General features: G+C 40.8%; 1 protein-coding gene across 4 annotated transcripts in view; it reads right to left on the bottom strand.

Moving 5' to 3' along the window:
- Positions 1-17,714, bottom strand: part of fermt2 (FERM domain containing kindlin 2) — a 43,753-nt gene extending 26,039 nt beyond the window's left edge. For all 4 annotated transcript variants that reach the window (XM_015969794.3, XM_015969795.3, XM_015969796.3 and 1 more), the window contains exons 1-2: positions 17,417-17,714; positions 15,127-15,284 (exon numbers count right to left, since the gene is read on the bottom strand). In XM_015969794.3, coding sequence (XP_015825280.1) covers positions 15,127-15,283 — 157 coding nt within the window. In that variant the 5' untranslated portion in view covers position 15,284; positions 17,417-17,714. The remainder of the gene's footprint in view (positions 1-15,126; positions 15,285-17,416) is intronic.
- Positions 17,715-19,733: the final 2,019 nt, after the last annotated feature.

The raw sequence follows: 19,733 nt of genomic DNA, 5'->3' as shown, positions 1-19,733 counted from the left end.
AAAATGTTTCCCTCATCATTTAAGCGTCTTGTTGCCATGATACCAAACACCCTGAGCAGCCTCCGGTTTTCAAGTGCTTGCTGTTGTTTTTCCTGACCTTTCCACTGAATGGGGGCACGTATATGCAGTATTGACACTCCTGCTGACCTTGTGTGAGGACTAAATGAATAGGATTAGTGGGTGACTGAGTACAACACCAGAGTGGCTGCTTAGACCGAGGAAACAAGAACCGCCGTGATGTGAGCAAAGCAAACCGCAATGAGGAAGAGATTATGATAATGCTTAAGATGGGGAGCACACGTCTAAGAGGACCGGAGGACATCAGCATCTGAATACTGATGTCACTGGGAAAGCGCTGCCACTTATCCTGGCGAGGGTTGCTGGTTGTTTGTCCAGTTGTTGGGTATAATCCTGTTGACACCAACAGCGAAACACTTGGAGCTTGAATGAAAACATTCCAAGCTTTTCCGAGTCCCTGTGCAAGTTTCTCTAGCAGCATGGGGTCAAGCTGTCACTGCTCCCCTCTGATGCCTCAGCTGTGCACAACACAACTTCATTGCTACCATCAGCGTAACTCCTGCAGCTATTAAAGGAAGAAATAATGAGAGGGAGTAAGGAGAGGAAACTTAAAATAATCCTAAATGTATTTTCATAACTCTGCTTCGTTTTTTCCCCTCCAACAACCTTGTAATTTCTGGCGTCTGGGAGCCACGAGGAGCAGTTAGCATTTACATTTGGCATTCGTGTCTTCGCCACAGATTAGGTTCTATAGAGATATCTTCATACTCAGCATACATTACCCCAACACAGTCTGTGGCAGTATATGGATATACAACCTGGCGGGTCTTGGTAACAACAAACTGCTTTCGGTCTCTGAGTCTCAGGATCCTTATTGCTGCCCACGGCCCTCCCTCCGGGCCCTACCCGTGTCATTATGCAGTGGTTCGATGTGTTGTGATTGGATGAAGGCAGCTAAGGGAGGCTTCTATTGGACTCTTGCAGGAAAAACGTGGTAACTCAATCCACACGGAGAGGTAGAGTGGGCCAATGGCATCAACCAGCTAAAAATATAGCTGCCAAGCCTGACGTAATGCAGCAGCCAGAGGAATGGGGGGCTTAAGTAATTGGGTGCATTAAGAGTGGGCCCACGGTTTGTGTGTGTGTCTCTCTGTGTGTGCGCTGGGTGATTGAAAGACAAGCAGAAGGGGAAACAGAATTGGAAAACCACGTTTCATGACCTCAACATGGCAAAATGATACAGCAGTGTGTGTGTGTGGTGGAGGTGGGGTCATCTGTTGAGAGCTGGGTGTTCCTCCTGTCCATCTATTAACTACATTAGCTCTGTGTGTTTCAACTTTAATGAGCAAAATTAATTCAGAAATTCTGCCAAACCAACGGCTCCTCCTTCACCACCACCGCTCCCGCTAATTCTTCTTCTGTTTTTAGCTTAAGAACCCAGAAATTTTATGAAAAAGATTTTTACTCCTATAACTTATAACATGATATATGTCAGTGTGTTTACCAAAGAACGGAGTCTGAAACGGTTTTGTTGAGATAATACAGAAGACTGAAGTGTCCCCTCCTCGTCCTCCTCCTCCACCCTACATCCCTGTCCTTCTGTGCAGACTATCTGCTGTATTTACATTAGGAGACAGCCATATTCATGGAGCCCCGTCTGTGAGGGGGGTGGGGCAGGTTAGAGGATGAGAAAAAGGATAGGTAAAGGAGAGATGAGGGGAGTGAGATGAGAACCGAGAAATGGTCTCACCATTTTACAGCATGAATAGTTTAGTTTATGCTACAAGAACTAAAGATGTGGGGATTCCAACTGAATATTTACTCTAAAAGTACAATTATCTGGTCTACTGAATACGTTCTGGATGAGAACGGAATGAGTTGTGATCAATTTACTGATTAAAACCACAAAATGCAAGAACCTTTGAAAAGATATTAAAATGATTCATAAACCAGGCTAATAAAGAAATAAATCAGTGCATGGACTGTTCGACTCCCCATCTGATGTGGTGTGCTGTATTAATAAAAAGAAATAAAGAAAAAAAATCATGCACTCAGTGATTTATTTTATTTGAAACGTGCACAGCTGTGACCACCAGATGACGAGCAAAGCAAAATACAGCCTCGTGAATCAAGAGGTTTTGCCATCCTTGAGCATCACATTTCTTCTGCTTTATTATCATTTAGCTTTGTTTTCATTAGCAATCATGGCCAATCTGTTAACTGATGGTAAATCCAAGCTCACGCAGTGTGAGGATTTGTCATTTTCAGCCATCAGCTGATAATGTTACAGCTGGGTGAGACGGGTCATGCCGTTTCCTTAGCGACTCCTGGCTGACGCCATGGGGGGCGCGATGTGAGGTGATGGCTTGTTTTGACTCACAACAAAGATATAAGATTGGAATATACGATATAAGGTTTCTTACACGTGCATGCACACACACGCGCGTGCACATACACACACCAGCTTTATACAAAAGCCTTTCCGTTTCTAAATATAATCCACATCTGAGGCTGGGTGAAGGTTGGTATTGACAAGCAAAGACTTAGCAAGCACTGCCCTTTAATTAGAGATGCTGGAAATCACATTTAGGCACTTTGAAGCCGATGCTGTGTCTTATCAAGAATACACTCGACTTGTTTACAACAGGTTCAGCAGAAATGTGATGACAGTATCTGTGTGGCACGACACAAGACAGGGAGGCACCGCTCCTGCTGAAGCTATTCAGTGAACAGAACAGTAGTGTGACCTTGAGTCAAATACACTAAATAGTCACCACCCCTAGTTGAGACTGGATCTGAAATCACTCGCTCCTATAATGGTAAATAGCCTGTATTTGTATAGCGCCTTCTTAGGTTTCTACAACCCCCCAAGGTGCCTCACAACGCCGTCATTCACCCATTCACACACACATTCACACAATGGTGGGGATGAGCTACGATTTAGCTACAGCTGCCCTGGGGCGCACTGACAGGGGCGAGGCTGCCGAACACTGGCATCACCGGTCCCTCCAACCACCACCAGCAGGGAAGGCAGGTTGAGTGTCTTGCCCAAGGACACAACAGCAGCATTCTCTGGTCAGAGCTGGGATCGAAACTGCAACCTCTTGATTACTGGGCAACCCGCTCTGCCTCCTGAGCTACTGCTGTCCGGTTTCTTACACAAGAGGGAAAAAATTAGGATCCATCCAAGACCATCATCTTACAAGTAACTCAGGAAAAATCCAATGTTTAGTTGACACACAACCTGAAGTACACATTATGTGTTTAGGTAGCTTAGTGATGTGGGCGGCTAACCTGTGGAGTAAAGGGCAAAAGAAACTAGATCTCTGCTGGACAGTAATTGTGACACAACTGTACATTTTAAATTGTTAGCTGGAATCACAATTTACCCGGGACTAATATTAACCTGGAATTGATAGTTATGACACTTTGTCAAAACTGCAAACACAATTACATTAATAGCATGTTATTTGTGCAAGTGTAAAAATATTTGTGCTGCAATTTAGTAAAAACTGGCTTTTTCACATTTAATTCCCGTTTTATATGTAATTTTGTGACATTTATTAAAGGTCGACCGATATTTGTTTTTCTATTGACAATACCGACGCCGATATGTAGGAGACCTGGTCAGCCAATGGTTGATATGTACTGACAATTTTTATGGGCAATTTTCATGGCTGATATCTAAAAAAATTTCATGCAAAAAAAAAAAAGAGACTGGATGGCAAACATTATTTTAGGTTTTGTGTGAAAATATGTCCATGACTACAAACACACATCACCAAATTGACGCAATTGAATTAGACACGGAGAAAAGCAGAGGGGAAAATGGCTGTATATTTAGCAAACTTTGAATCTCTCCTTCGAGAGGAAAGAACCACCATAAATCTCGCCATGTGGTAAGCAGCAGCTATGCTAGAGCGGAAGAGATTCTGTGATGTCATTTTTGTGACATGTCGACGTCCAATTTCTAGTGATATTAATTAAGAACTTTTACAAGCTGATAAATCTCAGAGTACATGAGTGGCGTGGTCGAAACATACATCGTTACTTTTAGTTTAAATTGAAGTACAACTTATGAGCGATCACGGCCTAAGGCAAAGCGGGTTACAAAGTAGCTCTTTTAGCCCCGTTGACCCCGTTCCTCCAGGGACCCATGAGCCGACTGGAAAAGGACACTTAGGCTCTCTCTTGAGAAAGATTTGTCTCTTGATGTTGACATGTTTTTTACAATCATGTTAGGAAATGCAGTGACACGAGGGACAAAACTCTGCAACTCCTGCGGGTAAATTGAGAACAACTCTGGCAAATGTTTCTATGTATTTTGTAAATTCCCTCACAATTAGTTCCCAAGATTCACAGCCGAGCATGAAAAGTATTGAATGTCATTTTTAAACATATCGGTATGATAAATAAAACCGGGCCGATATTAACAACCAATATATTTTCTATCTTGTCTCCATTTGTTTATCTGTTTCAGAGAGAGGGGGGGGTGTTGTTTAGTCATGTGACAGTGATGGTAATCATCTCAGAAGTGTTAATGTGAATGGTGTGTGTACATTATAATGTAAATTCAGCTTTAATAGTTTTCATTTTATACAAAATTGCTGATTTTAGAAGCATTCATGTCAGTATATCGGCATCGGCAAATCTCTCTCTCTCTCTCTCTCTCTCTCTCTCTCTCTCTCTCTCTCTCTCTCTCTCTCTCTCTCTCTCTCTCTCTCTCTCTCTCTCTCTCTCTCTCTCTCTCTCTCTCTCTCTCTCTCTCTCTCTCTCTCTCTCTCTCTCTCTCTCTCTCTCTCTCTCTCTCTCTCTCTCTCTCTCTCTCTCTCTCTCTCTCTCTCTCTCTCTCTCTCTCTCTCTCTCTCTCTCTCTCTCTCTCTCTCTCTCTCTCTCTCTCTCTCTCTCTCTCTCTCTCTCTCTCTCTCTCTCTCTCTCTCTCTCTCTCTCTCTCTCTCTCTCTCTCTCTCTCTCTCTCTCTCTCTCTCATGTAAAAATGCCAAGCATACACTCTCATAGGAAATGATTATGATAACTTGTGTATTCTAAACAAACATTTTGACAAAACAAGGATTAAAACGTTTTTTTACCAAATACAAACATTTCGACATGATAAAATTAAAAAATGCGTGGAGTGAATGTGAACAAAATAAATGAATCAATTCTGAAAATATTGAGTAAATAGCATGCAGAAAAACATGCTGGTAAGAAATGTGCAGGATGGTCACAACATGTGGTTTCAGTTTTGTGCTTTTCTTAAAACGGATGATGACACTGTGGAAAACTTTATGAAGCGGTTCTACAGAAAGCTTCAAGGCTTTAGTAGAAACTTTCCAGAAGTAGAAATCTAATCTGGCAACTGATGAGCATTTTCTCCCCTTTCTGAGAATATTTGACTGAAAAGTAAACCAGGTGTAAAATTTGCCTGCTTGAATTATTGAAATGTGTTACATCTACATGGGTGTACACTTAAGTGCAATCCCTTTTCTTTAAAGTTTGCAAAAAAATAAAATAAAATACTACATTTTGAATTCATTTTCCTTCATTGGATAAATGGGAATAAATGTGATCATTTAATCAACAAACCTGTTGATCTATTGAATTTCTGCCAATCAGGTAACTAATATTATTAAAACTGTCTTTTAAACATTGGTAGAGGAGATGATTTCAGCCCGTCGTTGTAAAACATCACAGCCAACAGTCCATCAAACTCACCATTAATCACAGCCAATAAATATGCAAAACGCAGCGTTTAAAAGGAGCCATGGATCATTCTCGTGTGTTATTGATGGTATTACAGTACTGCAGCTACCAATATCTGCAATGTAAGCTCCATGCTACATGCTTCAGGCAGCCAGAATCTAGAAAGCATCTCTGAGGTCAGACTCGATCTGTTCTGAAGTAATTCATCAAGATATGAGGCTTCATCCAAAAATTCCTTCCAAAACTTCAGTTTTTTTTACGATGACATAATCAGTTCTAAACAAAATAACCTCTGCAATTCTAAGTGATGGATTGACATGTTTAAAAAATTACCACAGATATCGTTTTTGATATCCAAACAGATCCAGAAAGCTTCCATCTGACTCCAGCAAATGTTTTGGCACATTCAAGTCTCGGTTCCTAAAGAAGAGATCAATGTGTTTGCACATCAGAAAACTGAAGTATTGCTCTAAAAAGACTCAAGTTTTTTTTTTTTATGTAAACATGTTAGTCTGGCTGATACACCCAGATAATGTGGTGGCAATCCAATGACAATTGTGTAAACAGAAAAAAGACGAGCGGATTTGGGTACAAAGGGAAAGACAGTGGAGCAGGCTTGTAGGCCACTGAAAGCCAGTATGCACTTATCTTTGAAGCTGGGTAAATCTGAAATCTAAACAGGACATTTAGGAGCAGCTAGGCTGTTAGAAGGGCCCATCAGTGCTGGTTTTGATGCATTAGAAAAGACCAGCAGGCTTTTATAGGACGCATCCTCTGAGACAACTAGTTTACATGCATTTGTGTCATAATCCCAACACAGCGAAGCCCTGGGGATACTCTCCCCTCCGCCCTGACGCAGCTTTACACAATCAAGTGTTCAGAGTCCTGCTGGAGTAATGACGTTACAAAGGAACTCTGGGTCTAAGATCTATGACTCAGATATACAATATTTATCCATTTCATCTTTCCTTGTGTACATCCTGCCAAACGTCCCTGCAGGGCTATGATGAGCCATTCCACTGATGCCTTTTGAACTGGGTAACAAGATAATGTTGCAACAGCTCAAGAAACCCTAGGGTGATGCTGAAATCTGAATAAAAACATCTCAAAACTTTGGAGCTGCTCAGGAGGTCCATGTAGGACAAAGATGGATGAAGTTCCACAACTTATTTATACAATCTCTGTTCACCAATATTAACCAATACCTTGGTTGAGCAAACAAACTCCTGCTTGCTTTGTAAAGAGAAGATACAGAGCGTGAAGCTTTAAAATGAATGAAATGTGAACGGAGAGGCCAAACAAAAACCTCCAGATCACTTTACATATTGACACAAAGGTTTGTGGTGCTACAACAACAATAGTGGAGGTCGAACATTTGCTTCCGCTGTGCTGGTTGCACAACAGGAAGGTGAAAGGGACAAAAAACAACTGGCTATAAATTCCTCAAGGAGAGTTTGTCTTAGTGAATGTTTTAGATGACAAGCATAATTCAATCATCCTCAACAAGCTCTGCTATTGGACGAAAGAGGAGCAGGAAACTAAAAGGTCTAGAAATAATCAATGAGAACGTATTAAAGGAAAATCATTTGACTTTTATTATGAGGCAAAGCTTAGAACCTTAGTCACCAACTCGACAGCGAGAACAGGTCTAAGCTAACAATTGTTCCATGCTTTCACCTCACCTACAAGATTTAATGGATAGAATAATCTGTGTTGGCTAAAGCTTAAAATAATATTGTAACAGAATTAAATATTTTACCTTATGTTGAGATTTGATTAAGGGGGAGTTTTGGTTTGTTTTTAGCACCCCCTAGTGTCCGTTTGTAGAACCAAAACCAAAACGTATCTCCTCGCTGTGCATTGGTCTTCTAAACACCTTCATCTAACAGCAGAAATGTCTCCCAGCCTTTCGTAGTGTCTAATTTAGTGATGAATCACTCCTCTAAACAAATCAACTGTGTTCATGATCAAAAACATGCAGGAATCACGCCGGAGCGAGACAGCAGCGCCAGGAAAGTAAGCTCAACTTGTTTAAGTCCAACAATCTGGACCGGCAACTGTGAAGTTGTAAGTGCAATATTCTGGCCACAGGGAATGATAGGGGCTGGGTGGCATTTCATTAACCCTGCAAAGAGTCATTTTAAAAATACTGGCTCAAGAAAATGATTTAAAAATATGAAAAGTATCCTAAATAAGTGAGAAGCCTTTCGTAATCAGCCCAGCCAGTCTTCTGATCTGGCAATATTCAGTTAGCTTTAGCTTAGCATAAATAATGTAAGTGGATGGTAACAACTAGCATTTTCTGTAATTAGAAAAAATAAATAAAAGTCATATAAATGACTGAATAATCCTAATTTTCTTGGTGACCTCAATAATCATATCAACTGCAAATAAGTAAATTAGACTTACAGCTTACATCTGATCTCATCTAATATTTTGTTATCCAAATTATTGAGCATCTTGCCAAGCCCTGTATGGAATTACGGCCATTTTTGTTTTTGCTAATGTTGATTGGCTGTGGTAGGCTGCTTTAACTGAATGATTGAAAGTTCGTTAGCTGTACATCCAATCCTTAATTTATGAGTTTCAATCAAATTTGTCCATGATAGTTTTTGCTTCATCTGCAGTAAGCAATAAAGAGCCCCCACCAGCAATTATACTTGTGTTAAATAACTAATTAATGAGTCAACTTACAATTAAGGTTTTGAGGTTGGCATCTGACTGGCTGGTATGCTGGTTTTAGCTTTACTGCAACAAAAGTTTAAAATATTTGATTGGTTGACTTTTCTGTCCATATAAGTACATTCATGTGCAGTCACACAAACCGTCGCTTACAAGAGGATTCTGAAATGCTGAGTAGCACAATCACAGCAGCATCTTGCAAGCGAAACAGGAAAGCTCTGGCCTGGGCAGGACCTCCACTTAGACTAACTACTTCCTGTCAGAGAGATTAAACAGCAAGATGATCACACAGCCTGCCAGTCCATTTCTCACTTCAAACTGCCAGATCTTTGAATCGGCTTCACGGTCACGATCAATACGTCTCATTACACATAGGTATATATCTAAACTGTGTCTTAGCTAAACGGTGTGTTGTAGAGCCACTCATCAACTCCGTTCACATGTGCTGCACTGGGAAGAAAAGATAGGAGACAACTGGATGGCTATTCCATAATGAGGAAAGATATGATGATCAATCTCTCACACCGATCTTTCCCTCAGTACACCAGAAATGCCAGAGAGACTGGAAAGGCAGGAAGGCGGGAATGCAAGGCAGACAGAAGATTGAATGCAGTTTTTTTTAATGGAGAGGAAGTTCAGCATCCTGTGTTACAAAGGTACCGTTTCCTAATGAAACTGGTCGTCTAAGCCCTGTCCTAAAGGTCCCCACAGCCTGAGAGCACAGTAGGATACTTTCAAAAGTTGTTCTGATCAGTTCTTCTCATCTTACCTTTTAATGGTCTCTGATGCTTAAAGAAACAAGGATAATACGTCTTAATTTGCTGTAGTAAAGCTAAATGTAAGAATCACATTCACCATATCACCTCTGATGTAAACAGAAAATGCTAAACAAATTTTCTTTTGCCAGGCAAGGAAAGTTGTGTGACGTTGGCCGATCGTACACCAGTAAAAAAAAAAAAATCACACGCACTAGCAGAGTCACACCAGACCAATTAGTTTGCTCAAGTTCTATTTCTGGAACACTGGACATGGTTGGTCCATGAACCCAGGTCAGAAACACTCCAGCTTAGTGTTTTCTACTGATGGTGTGAGATTTTAAATATTTGGAATTTCCACACTTGTGAAAATATTTCCATAAAAGACAGAAGTGGAAACCAAAACAGAAAGGTAAAAACAAGAAAGGAAGGAGTGTTTACGGAGCGAGCGGGAGGTGGATGAAGCAGAGACTCCAGCTATGACGGCAGCCACCAGAGAGCAACATGCCAATCTCTGGAAGTCATTTCCTGCCTCATCGAAGACTTTTATGGAATTCTAGCAGCGTGGCTAACGTCACAGTATAGAGAGACAGCAGGAAGAGAGGAACGTCAGACCTCCCTTCTTTCAACTTCCACATCTTAATCTGCTTTTTCACCCTCCATTTAGTCTCTCTACTTTCACCTGTTTTTGTAGGACCAAGAAAGATCAAGAGACCATCAATCATTGACCCAGAGAGCAACAAGACCCAGCTAAATCCTAACCAGCCTGAAAGTTGATATTTGCTGTGGTTTGAGCTGCTATCTGCTATTTGTGGTCATGCATTAGCTTGGACCCACAGAGTGTTTGCAAAATGGCTAAAACACCTAGCGCACGCCACAGATTATCAGACCTAAAAGTCATGTAACTTGGGAACCAATCCTCTAAATCCAATAAAACCCTGCTAGATGCTGCACGTACAACATTTCCCCTGCTAAGTGGGGCGATCTTTTAAAGAGGAGTGCAGCACTTTGGGTAAACAACAAAGTCGAGAAATGCATCGGTGATGGAAAGCAATGGATGGATGAAAGAATTACAAGGAACTATGGGGTGTTTGATCAGCTGCTGTTAAACACTGCACTCCTGGGGGTTTTGCAAGAAAATGGAAGCAAGTGTGATCAATACCTGAGTGCCTTCCTGGCATTTATCTATTTAATCCATTATCAAATACTATCTGAGCCTGCAGTGAGGACAGGAGGCCTGCAGCTCATGGGAGGAGCACAACGACACACGCTCACGTGCTAGCACGTGCATCAGTCGTGAGTTATGTGCATCATACGAGAACCAGATTAAAATATAATTCAAACATGGTAAATAAAAATCCACTTGTACTAAAATTTATATTAAAATGAATCACAATACATTTTTTACTTGAACTAAAATGTTCAGAGCCAACTGTGCGGGTTTTCGTTACCGATTGCTGGGAGCTACAGAAACTGGTCACGGACAACAAACGTCATGGAGAGCTCTTCTGCAAAGAAATGTCACCAATCATGCAACGTTTGCTTGGCAACTGACCAGCAATAGATGAGTTTCAGCTTTAATGGTTGCAATAAGTGGCAAACCTAGAGCAGAGAAACAGACTTCACTTTTTCTTTTGAGAAAAAAAAAAGGTTTATGAAACATACAACATTTAAACTGAAATAGATCTGATTTACGGATGTTTAAGATTGTTCCACTGTGGTCGGGCTGACATCTGCAGTGGAGTTATCGATGACACAACAGTGGAAACATTTAGAAAGTCACTCTTATCAGAAACTGTGGACCTGCAGAACTTGTAAGATAAACTGCGATGCCATGTCATCATGTTGTGACAGCGTACAAACATGTTCACTTTAGGGAGAGTTGTTCTTGCTAGTCTCAATCTTAGTTTAGAAGGTACATGTGTAGTCCTTAGTGAACTTTGTGATTAATTTTTAAGCAGTAGTACCCATGTTGAGAACCCCTGTGGGTCATTAAACTCCACAATTGGGGCTTGAGATTCTCTGCAGATATAAAGATTAAAAAATATCCTTGCTATAATTGATGCAAATGCTAAAAAGTAATAAGTACAATGTGAACTGAAGTTGTATTTTCATGATTATACCCATGTTTATTTAGCTTTTTAGCAATGAGTGTACACCAGCTCAGTGGCCTAGTGGTAGAGTGTCCGCCCTGAGACTGGGAGATCAGGGTTCGATTCCTGGTCGGGTCAGACCAAAGACTTTGAAAAAATGGGACCCAATGCCTCCCTGCTTGACACTCAGCATTACGGGGTTGGATTGGGGGGTTAAACCACCAAATGGTTCCCGAGCGCGGCTGTGTCTGCAGCTCACCGCTCCCCCAGGGGATGGGTCAAATGCGGAGAACAAGTTTCTCACACACATCAGTGTGTGTGACAACTAATGGGACTTTAACTTTAAGTTAAACCAGTGATACCTCAATTCAATTCAATTCAAATTCAAAAATACTTTATTAATCCCAGAGGGAAATTGATTTGGGGTTGCAAGTCCTTGCCACTGTCTTTTTGAGGGTTTTATGCAAAAAAGCTTGTGGCTAATCATTTTGGAAGGTGCACTCAGTAGAGGTGCTGAAAAAAAAAATCAATTCAAGTCTGAATCGGGATTCTTATTTAAAAAGATTCAGAATCGATTCACAAAGGTTCAGAATCGATTCCAGGAACTCAAATGTTTGGCATGTTACAGGTTTGAGATGCACTTTTGTATGTTTTTTTGGTCTTTGTTAGGAGAGTTAGTACTCCGATTACTTGTGTGGTCCCATAAATTGGGATGATTTATGTTTGAATCTGCTGATGAGTTGTAATTTTTTTCCATACTCAGAAACTTGAGATATTCTCATATTTATTTTCTAAGTTGATTAGTGAGTACTCAGGATTACTCGTGTTTATTTGAAGTTATTGATAAATGAGAGAAAACATTTTCCTTTGTAAGAAATCTGAGGCACTTGTTTTTAAACAGGTTGAGGACTCAAATGTTAAACTTGTTTCCACAGATACTTAAAAAGTATTTGATTGTATTACTTTCAAAGCTACTGTTAGGTAACTAAAGATTTGTTATTTTTTCCAAGGTAAGCAAAAATAAATGTTGCCTTTTGGTCAAAAGATTGTTTCTGTTTACTGTTTTAGAATCCCTTTATTTTACTTTATAAATTAGCATTTTTTTAGCACAACCAGTTGAAAGTAAAATAAAAAAATTCCCATTGCTTTAACTAACTTGCACAACAAAGTAGTTAATCCTGGAGCTGACACTCTTTGTTAATAATGATTGTGAATCGATTTAAATTGAGAATCGAGAACCGATTCTGAATCGAATCGGCACCCCGAGAATCGGAATTGAATAAAATCGTGAGTTGCTCTGAGAATCACATCCCTAGCACTAATCCTCCATTCTTGCTTTAATTTTTGTTTAAAAAAAAACTTTACCAACAGAGACTGTTTTAGGAAGTTTAACATCCTGTCAGTGACTTGATGCAATTTGCTGGGTTCCTTATATAGGAAACATTATTTCTGATTGGCTTAATAAACTGTGAATTGGAATGTTTATTATGTGAAGTGCCTTGAGACGACTCTTGTCGTGATTTGGCGCTATATAAATAAACTTGAATTGAATTGAAACATGTGGCTGCACATCAGCATTCCCTCCCCTGCAACATTTAGGTTAATGATTACAATCCACTGCAACCCGTTAATTCAAAGGTAGCAGAAATGTCCCGACACTCAAGTCTTCAACAAGTTCAGAAGCACAAATGAGCTCTAAAATGTTCAGAGTAATTTAAGGTCTGTGCAAAATGAAAGCGTCCCTGACTGAGAAATCACCAGCAGTAGGAGTAACAGTACAACATCTAAATAGGGTAGGTCTGTGTTAGGGCTGCACAATATATCACTAATATATCATTGTCGCGATATCAGCATGCACAACATGCATATTGCAAAGAACAGATAAATACTGAGATGAATGGTCAGCTCAAATGTTTGCTACGCATAATGCATTCTGTCAAACGGAAGCATGATGTTTTTTTAACAAATCAAATAGAGCGCTTCACTCATTTGGCCAATTGGGTGGGGTCTCATATGTTAGATGCCCGCCCCCGAGGCGGACGGCACTTAATTTTGATGGTTAGCAAACACCTGAGTTAGCTTAGTTCTGCTCTTTCTGCTGATTCTGCTTTTCCCAGGATCCACTGATTACCTTTTCTTGTTCATTTTCTTTTCCTCACATCTTTTGCTTTTCTAATTTTTATGATTTTTTTGTCTTTTTGTTTTTGTTTTTGATTTTTTTGTTCCCGAGTTAAGTTTTTATTTACCGCAAGTAATATCGTCTTTGCAATATTAATCACTGTTAATGCATATCGCAGGTTTTCCTAATATCGTTCAGCCCGAGTCTGTGTGATTTACCGGGTTGTACCTGCAGGTGTTTATTTTCACTCTAAATGTTTCCATATCCTGCTGTACCGGCGAATATCTCAGAAAACAACCTGACTGTGTGCACAGTGAGAAGTTGTTTCAGCGGCGATCGATTTCACTGTTGGAAACAAACACCACAGCGTGTGAGTAGGAAAGTTTTGGTTGGAGCCATGTGGTGTAGAAGTTGTTTGGTTTTACAAGATCAAACATGGACCAAACTAATGCCATTGGGCAAAAGTGGTAGCCAGCGGTGGCAACATAAGTCACTAAGACACACCATGGTGGCAAATCGGAGTAATACTGCCACCACTGTTACTTTTGAAAGTGCCACGGCGGCAGGGCAAGGTGAGAATATTATGGCATTAGTGCTGCCAAGCTCGATAGCAAGATTACTTCAAATGCAGACTTCTGAATGAACATTGCACGTTTGCAGACCTTGTTCAACAGATGGTGATGTCATCACATGTGGAATGTCCACAACCAAACAGGGGCAGTCATTTTCGCTTTGTAAGCAGAACCAGCTGAGAAGTCAAATTGGAGCGATGCAGAGTTTCTGACCAGGCTTCTAGAGCCCTGGAACCCCCCAAGGCCCTTTACAACACAGTAATTTACACACACATTCACACTCTGGTGGTGATGAGCTACACTGTAGCCACAGCTGCCCTGGCACCACACAGGCACCACCGGTCCCTCCGAACACCACCAGCAAGCAAGGTGGCTTATGTTTGCCCAAGGACACAACAACAGTGACAGACTGAGCGGGGCTCGAACCTGCAACCTTCCGATTATAATGCGAGAACTTCCCTGCGTCACCGTTGCCCTGGAAAAACACAGTCGTGCCACATTACCACCACTGGCGGACCTAAGGCACCCTGATGCAGGAAGACAGAAAGACTTGAAGCAAGGTAAAATGCTGAACCTTTAACTCCTAAAGTTTCCCACATTGAACCATAGGGACAGTTTCTCATCAGGAAATCTTACAAAACACAAAAGTGCAACTCAAACAATGAATAATGGCAGGTCTTGAGTGGAGTTCAGCCATCCCACACATGGAAGGAACACTGCACTCGCCCAGCGTAGATGCTGCAGATGACCACAGAGAACAAAGACCTCATTTATGTAGAGCTCCAACAGGAGAGCTAAAAATGGGACCATGGGCAGAGAATAAAACCTTGAAGCAATGCAGGAATTCTGAGCATCCAAGCGCCATCAACGCACAACAAGCGTCACTCCTAAATCGCACTGCCTCCACCGATGACCTTTCCTCCAGACTCCGCGAGACAAGGCAGCGTTCAAGTGGCTGGAACAGAGCGCTCTTATGCTTACTTGCGCCCAAATTGGTCAGGAACACAACTGCAGCCACAGAGCTGTGCATGTGAATGTGGCAAAAAGGAAGTTCTGTACGGTCGCTTTATACTTCACCATATTTGTATGAGGCTGATTAACGAAGAGGAGTCAGTTTTTGCAGCAAACATGCTTCAGTTCCAACATGCTGATTAGGACGAATCAAAGATACAACAATAGCATACCTAGCTTCTCCACAAGTTTGAGCATAACTCCACCAATGTGGATTTCCCCGGTGACTCTCAGAAACACGTCCCTATTGAGGTCGGTGACGTGCATCTTCAGCTCCCATGTCCCATCAGCATAGCAGCCATCAGGCATCCGGATTCCATCCAGTGCCATCCTGCAAAAAGGGAAGAAAGGATATGGTCAGCCTTTGACAACGCTGACCCTTTCCATGAGTCTGAATGGAGGAGAAAGATTTTAGGAAATGTTTAAAATGTGTTTTCTACGTTATTACATTTACTTTAGGCTATACAATCACTGGCCACTTTATTGAGTGCACCTGCCCAACTGCTCATTAACACATATTACTAATGAGCCAATCACATGGTGGAAACGCAATGCATTTAGGCATGTTGACATGGTCAAGAAGACATCTGCTGCAGTTAAAACCGAGCTTCAGAATGGAAGAAAGGTGATTTTAATGGTGGTCGTTGGTGCCAGACAGGCTGGTCTAAGTATTTTAGAAACTGCTGATCTTCTGGGATTGTCACAACCATCTCTAGGGTTTACGAAGAATGGTCTGAAAAAGGGTGAAGGTGACTTGATGTTCAGAACTTCAGAGTATAAAAATGTAGGAGAAATTGGATTTAGTTGACTTTGAACATGGCTATGTTGTTGGTTACCAGATGGGTGGGTCTAAGGAATTCAGAAGCTGCTGATCCCAACTCTGTTTACAGAGAATAGTCGAGTGAGCAGCAGTGTGGATGAACTTTACTGTTGACATCAGAGGAGAATAGGCAGACTGGTTCTGGATGGTAGAAAAAGGACCGTTGCTCAAATAACCACAGGTTCTGACCAAGGTCTACAGAACAGCGTCTCTGAACCACAACACGCTGAATCTTGAAACTGATGGGATTTCAGCAGCAGAAGACCACATCATGCGTCATTTCTGTCAGCCAAGAACAGGAAACCGAAGCTACAATTCACAGGATCACCAGAACTAGATCACAAGAGACGAGAAAACCTTTTCAGATCTGATGAGTCAGGATTTCAGCTGCAACGTTTAGATGGTTGGATCAGAATTTTGCATCAACAACATGAATCATGGATCCATTCTGCCTTGTTATTATCAGTGGCTCAGGCTGCTGGTAGCGTAAAGGCATGGTGGACACTTTGTTTTAACACTTTAAGAGTCTCTGGTTGCTCAGTATGCTCACCATGTCCATCTTTTGAGGATCAAGTGGGTCCATTTTCTGATAACTACTTCCAAAAGGGCGACGCACCAATGTTACAAAGCTCAGGTCATTAAAATGGATAGACTCCAAACGCCTCCACAGTCACCAGATCTCAATCTAATCCAGACCTTTAGGGTGTGCATCTGACAAATCTGCAGATTTATGGAGATATGGACTAAATTCCCTGTTGAATTTATGACATGAAGAAATAAGACAAAATATTAATAAGGTGCATCTGATTTATAGATCAGTGGGGTATTGATTAGATCACTGATTGAAAAGCTGTTGAAAACAGCATGAAGATTTCCTTTAGTGGAACAAAAGAGAAACTTACAAAGAAAATATCACAAATTCTTGTTTTTATTATTATTTTTACTATTATGTGATCCCATTTACACACTGTCCCTTTAAATGTGAATGATGTAATTGGTAAACGTAAATCTGATTTATGACTAAGCGGTTTTATTCAGGAACTACTTTTGATAAAACACACAGATCTGGTGTGGCCCACTTCCTCCAACACCCAGCTGAGGTGACAAAGCTAATTTAAGCAAAGTTTACTGTAAAGAATAACATTAAAAAAAGGAGGCGTCCCTTGTTCTTCTTCGTGGACATAAAACGCGCCAAGTCGCCGCCGGTGAAAAGTTACAGTGTAGCCGAATCTGTCACCGTCTCATCCCAGCCTCCACGGTGGAGTGGCCTGGCTTTAAAAGCAGCCGTGGAGTCAATAAACACGGCGGAACAAAGGCAGCCAGCCCACGAGTTCAGCACGGACCTTTAGCAGCTGTTATCTCTGCTTCACCTGTTAAAAATAACGGTGAAGGCACTCTTACAAATAGGCTGGAGGACTAATTATGTAAGCACAGCCCTTCCAACAAGTCTCCCCGGCTGCGTGCAGCGGTTTGCCAGCCTGAGTTTACTAGAAAGAGTCGAGAAACAAAAGAAGAATCCGTGGAAAGCTCGCGAGGATTGAAACTTTGAGTTAAATGGAACAAAAGCAGTCGGAAAATGAAAAAACAGGAGTGATATTTCAAAGCGGCGAGTGGGGAAAAAAGCTTTGAGGACGGGTACTCACCTTCACAAAGACGGATAAAACACACCAAAGCAGCCAATAACACGGTGGAGAACCACTCTTCCTTCTTCAGTTCATCTAGAGAGTCATGAATATGGGAAAAAATAGGAATAAATCCCGAAGAAGTCGCCGGAGAAGTGGAGTATCCCAAACAGTTTTCCAGCAGGCTTCGGATTAATGGAGTCCAGCCCTCCCTCCAGTGGATAACGTCACTGCTTCCAGTCCCACTTTTCCTTTCTTACTGGGAGTTTCTGCTCGCCCACTGGCGGCTTACTGGTCCCTTCTCACCTCCAACACACTCCAGCTGCTTTCACAACAGACCATTGGTCCTTTTAGCAGCTTTTCCCTTTTTATGTCATGTATCATAAATAGCTATAATAACAATGAAGTTTTTTTTTATCATTCTTGCAATAGAATATGCAGTAAATGTAAAGATGGACCTCGTTTCAACAAGCCAATAATAGTAGAAATAGTGTCGCAAAAAGTAATAATATTGCCAAAAATATTTCGATTTACACAGGGGTGCCAACAAGAGGGAAGGCGGCACGGGTCCCCCACTATGGTAGCCCCCTCCCAACACAGGCCCCCATTGGCCAAACAGTTTTTAAATTTATTATATTTTCATTGATATGGTAGTTAAAAAAAAGAGAAGACAAATCTCAATGAGTCAGCATTGATTTATTTATGCTCATATCATCTTTTGTCTTTCATGGTGAAAAAAAAAACGCCTGTGAAAAAACATTTATAAATCTAAAAATGAAAGAGAAGTAATGATTAAAAAATTAAAGGTTAGGCTTCTTTTACGAAAAAATTCCTCAAAATTATACCAAAACACAACGGCATGTTTAGTTTGCATTACCTTCATTTGGCACAGTTTCTAAATAAAAAAGAAATTTTAACATTTTTACTCGATGAAAAATTTAGGTTTAGTCCTAACAGCAGGAATCACAACATTAAAATTATCTGATGTTTATATAAAAGGAGATTTTCATGTTTTTAAACATAAATCTCAACAAATTGTAGCCCTAAAGCAGAAGATTCAACAGCTAGTAGCAGTAGGGAGAAAAGACCTCAAGCTGCCTTTTATGGCAATAATAGTGCTTCTGAGCCTCACACCAGCACCCAGGGACTTGTGATTCCCTCACTGTGAAACACTGCTAATGACTGAACAGAGTTGCTCTTTAAAAGTTATTTTAAAAAAAACTCCCCAAAACTTTGTGAAGTGAAAAAAATATGTACATTTTATCATTATTTTCCCCTTTGGAAAAAGCAAAACTATTGGTTTAACACAGGGCATTAAATAAAAAAAAACACATAGTTTTTTTTTTACCGCTAACTCTTTTACTGATGCTTGATGCTTTAAAGGAAAACATCAGGTATGCACAAAAGCAGAAAAATTCGTTGATAATATTTGCCTGGTTCCAAAAGAATACTTTACATAATTGCCCAATTTACCATTAAAGTCACATGTTTTGCCCAAGTCTTTTATGCATTTATCTTTGATTTTAGCTCATTCTGACTTTTCAAATACAAGGATTATTCTTGCATTTTTTAAAGGAGGCTTTTCCAATAACAAACTGTAAACCTCGTATTCTGGCATTGCAGCTTACAAATGATCTCATTTCAACATACTTTTATATTTTCTTTTCATGTGCACAAAAATTCAGTCTGGAAACACGCCAAAAGATCTGAATTTGTGGGGATCACAAGAAAGTGAAGATAAGCTATCTGCAAGCTACTTCTTTCTCATCACTGCAGCAGATGAAAGATGGAGCTTTTTTTTGCAACAATAAAGTGTTCAAATTGTACATCTGGGAGAAGAAAATGAAGAAAAATGCAGCGGTCTTCTGTCTTGCCCCAAAGCAACAGCACAATACACACTCCACAACACGCTCTCCAAGTGATCAGCACTAACGTCCCATGAATCATCAGTTTCTGGCTCAGTCTCCTAGTGAACTCGCTGAGCTCCAATCCTCCAGCTAAAGGAATCTGGGCCTTCAGACCACGGTCTGCATCAAAGCGATTTATAACCCCCTCCCTGCTGCTCAGACCCCCATGTCAGTATCTGGTGGTCTACCCATTGCCTTTTATAGGCTGTGTTTTAATTGCAGAGTAAACATTTGAGTCAGATGCAAAACAGGAGAGGGAGTTGGTCATCTTGGAGACCGGGGATGTGGCTCTGTGAATTTTGCATCTGGATTTCAGACTGTGATTTTATGGCAAAGATGAAATACATCAATCAAATTCATTTATTTGAACAATATTTAATGTTAGAATCAGAATAAGGCAGTGTGTCTACAGATGGTCATTTTTCTTTGTT

The sequence above is a fragment of the Nothobranchius furzeri genome, chromosome 18 (genome assembly GCF_043380555.1).
Source record: "Nothobranchius furzeri strain GRZ-AD chromosome 18, NfurGRZ-RIMD1, whole genome shotgun sequence".
Classification (NCBI taxonomy): domain Eukaryota; kingdom Metazoa; phylum Chordata; class Actinopteri; order Cyprinodontiformes; family Nothobranchiidae; genus Nothobranchius; species Nothobranchius furzeri.
Note: the sequence above shows the minus strand (reverse complement) of the source record. Positions and strands in the feature narration are given on the sequence as shown.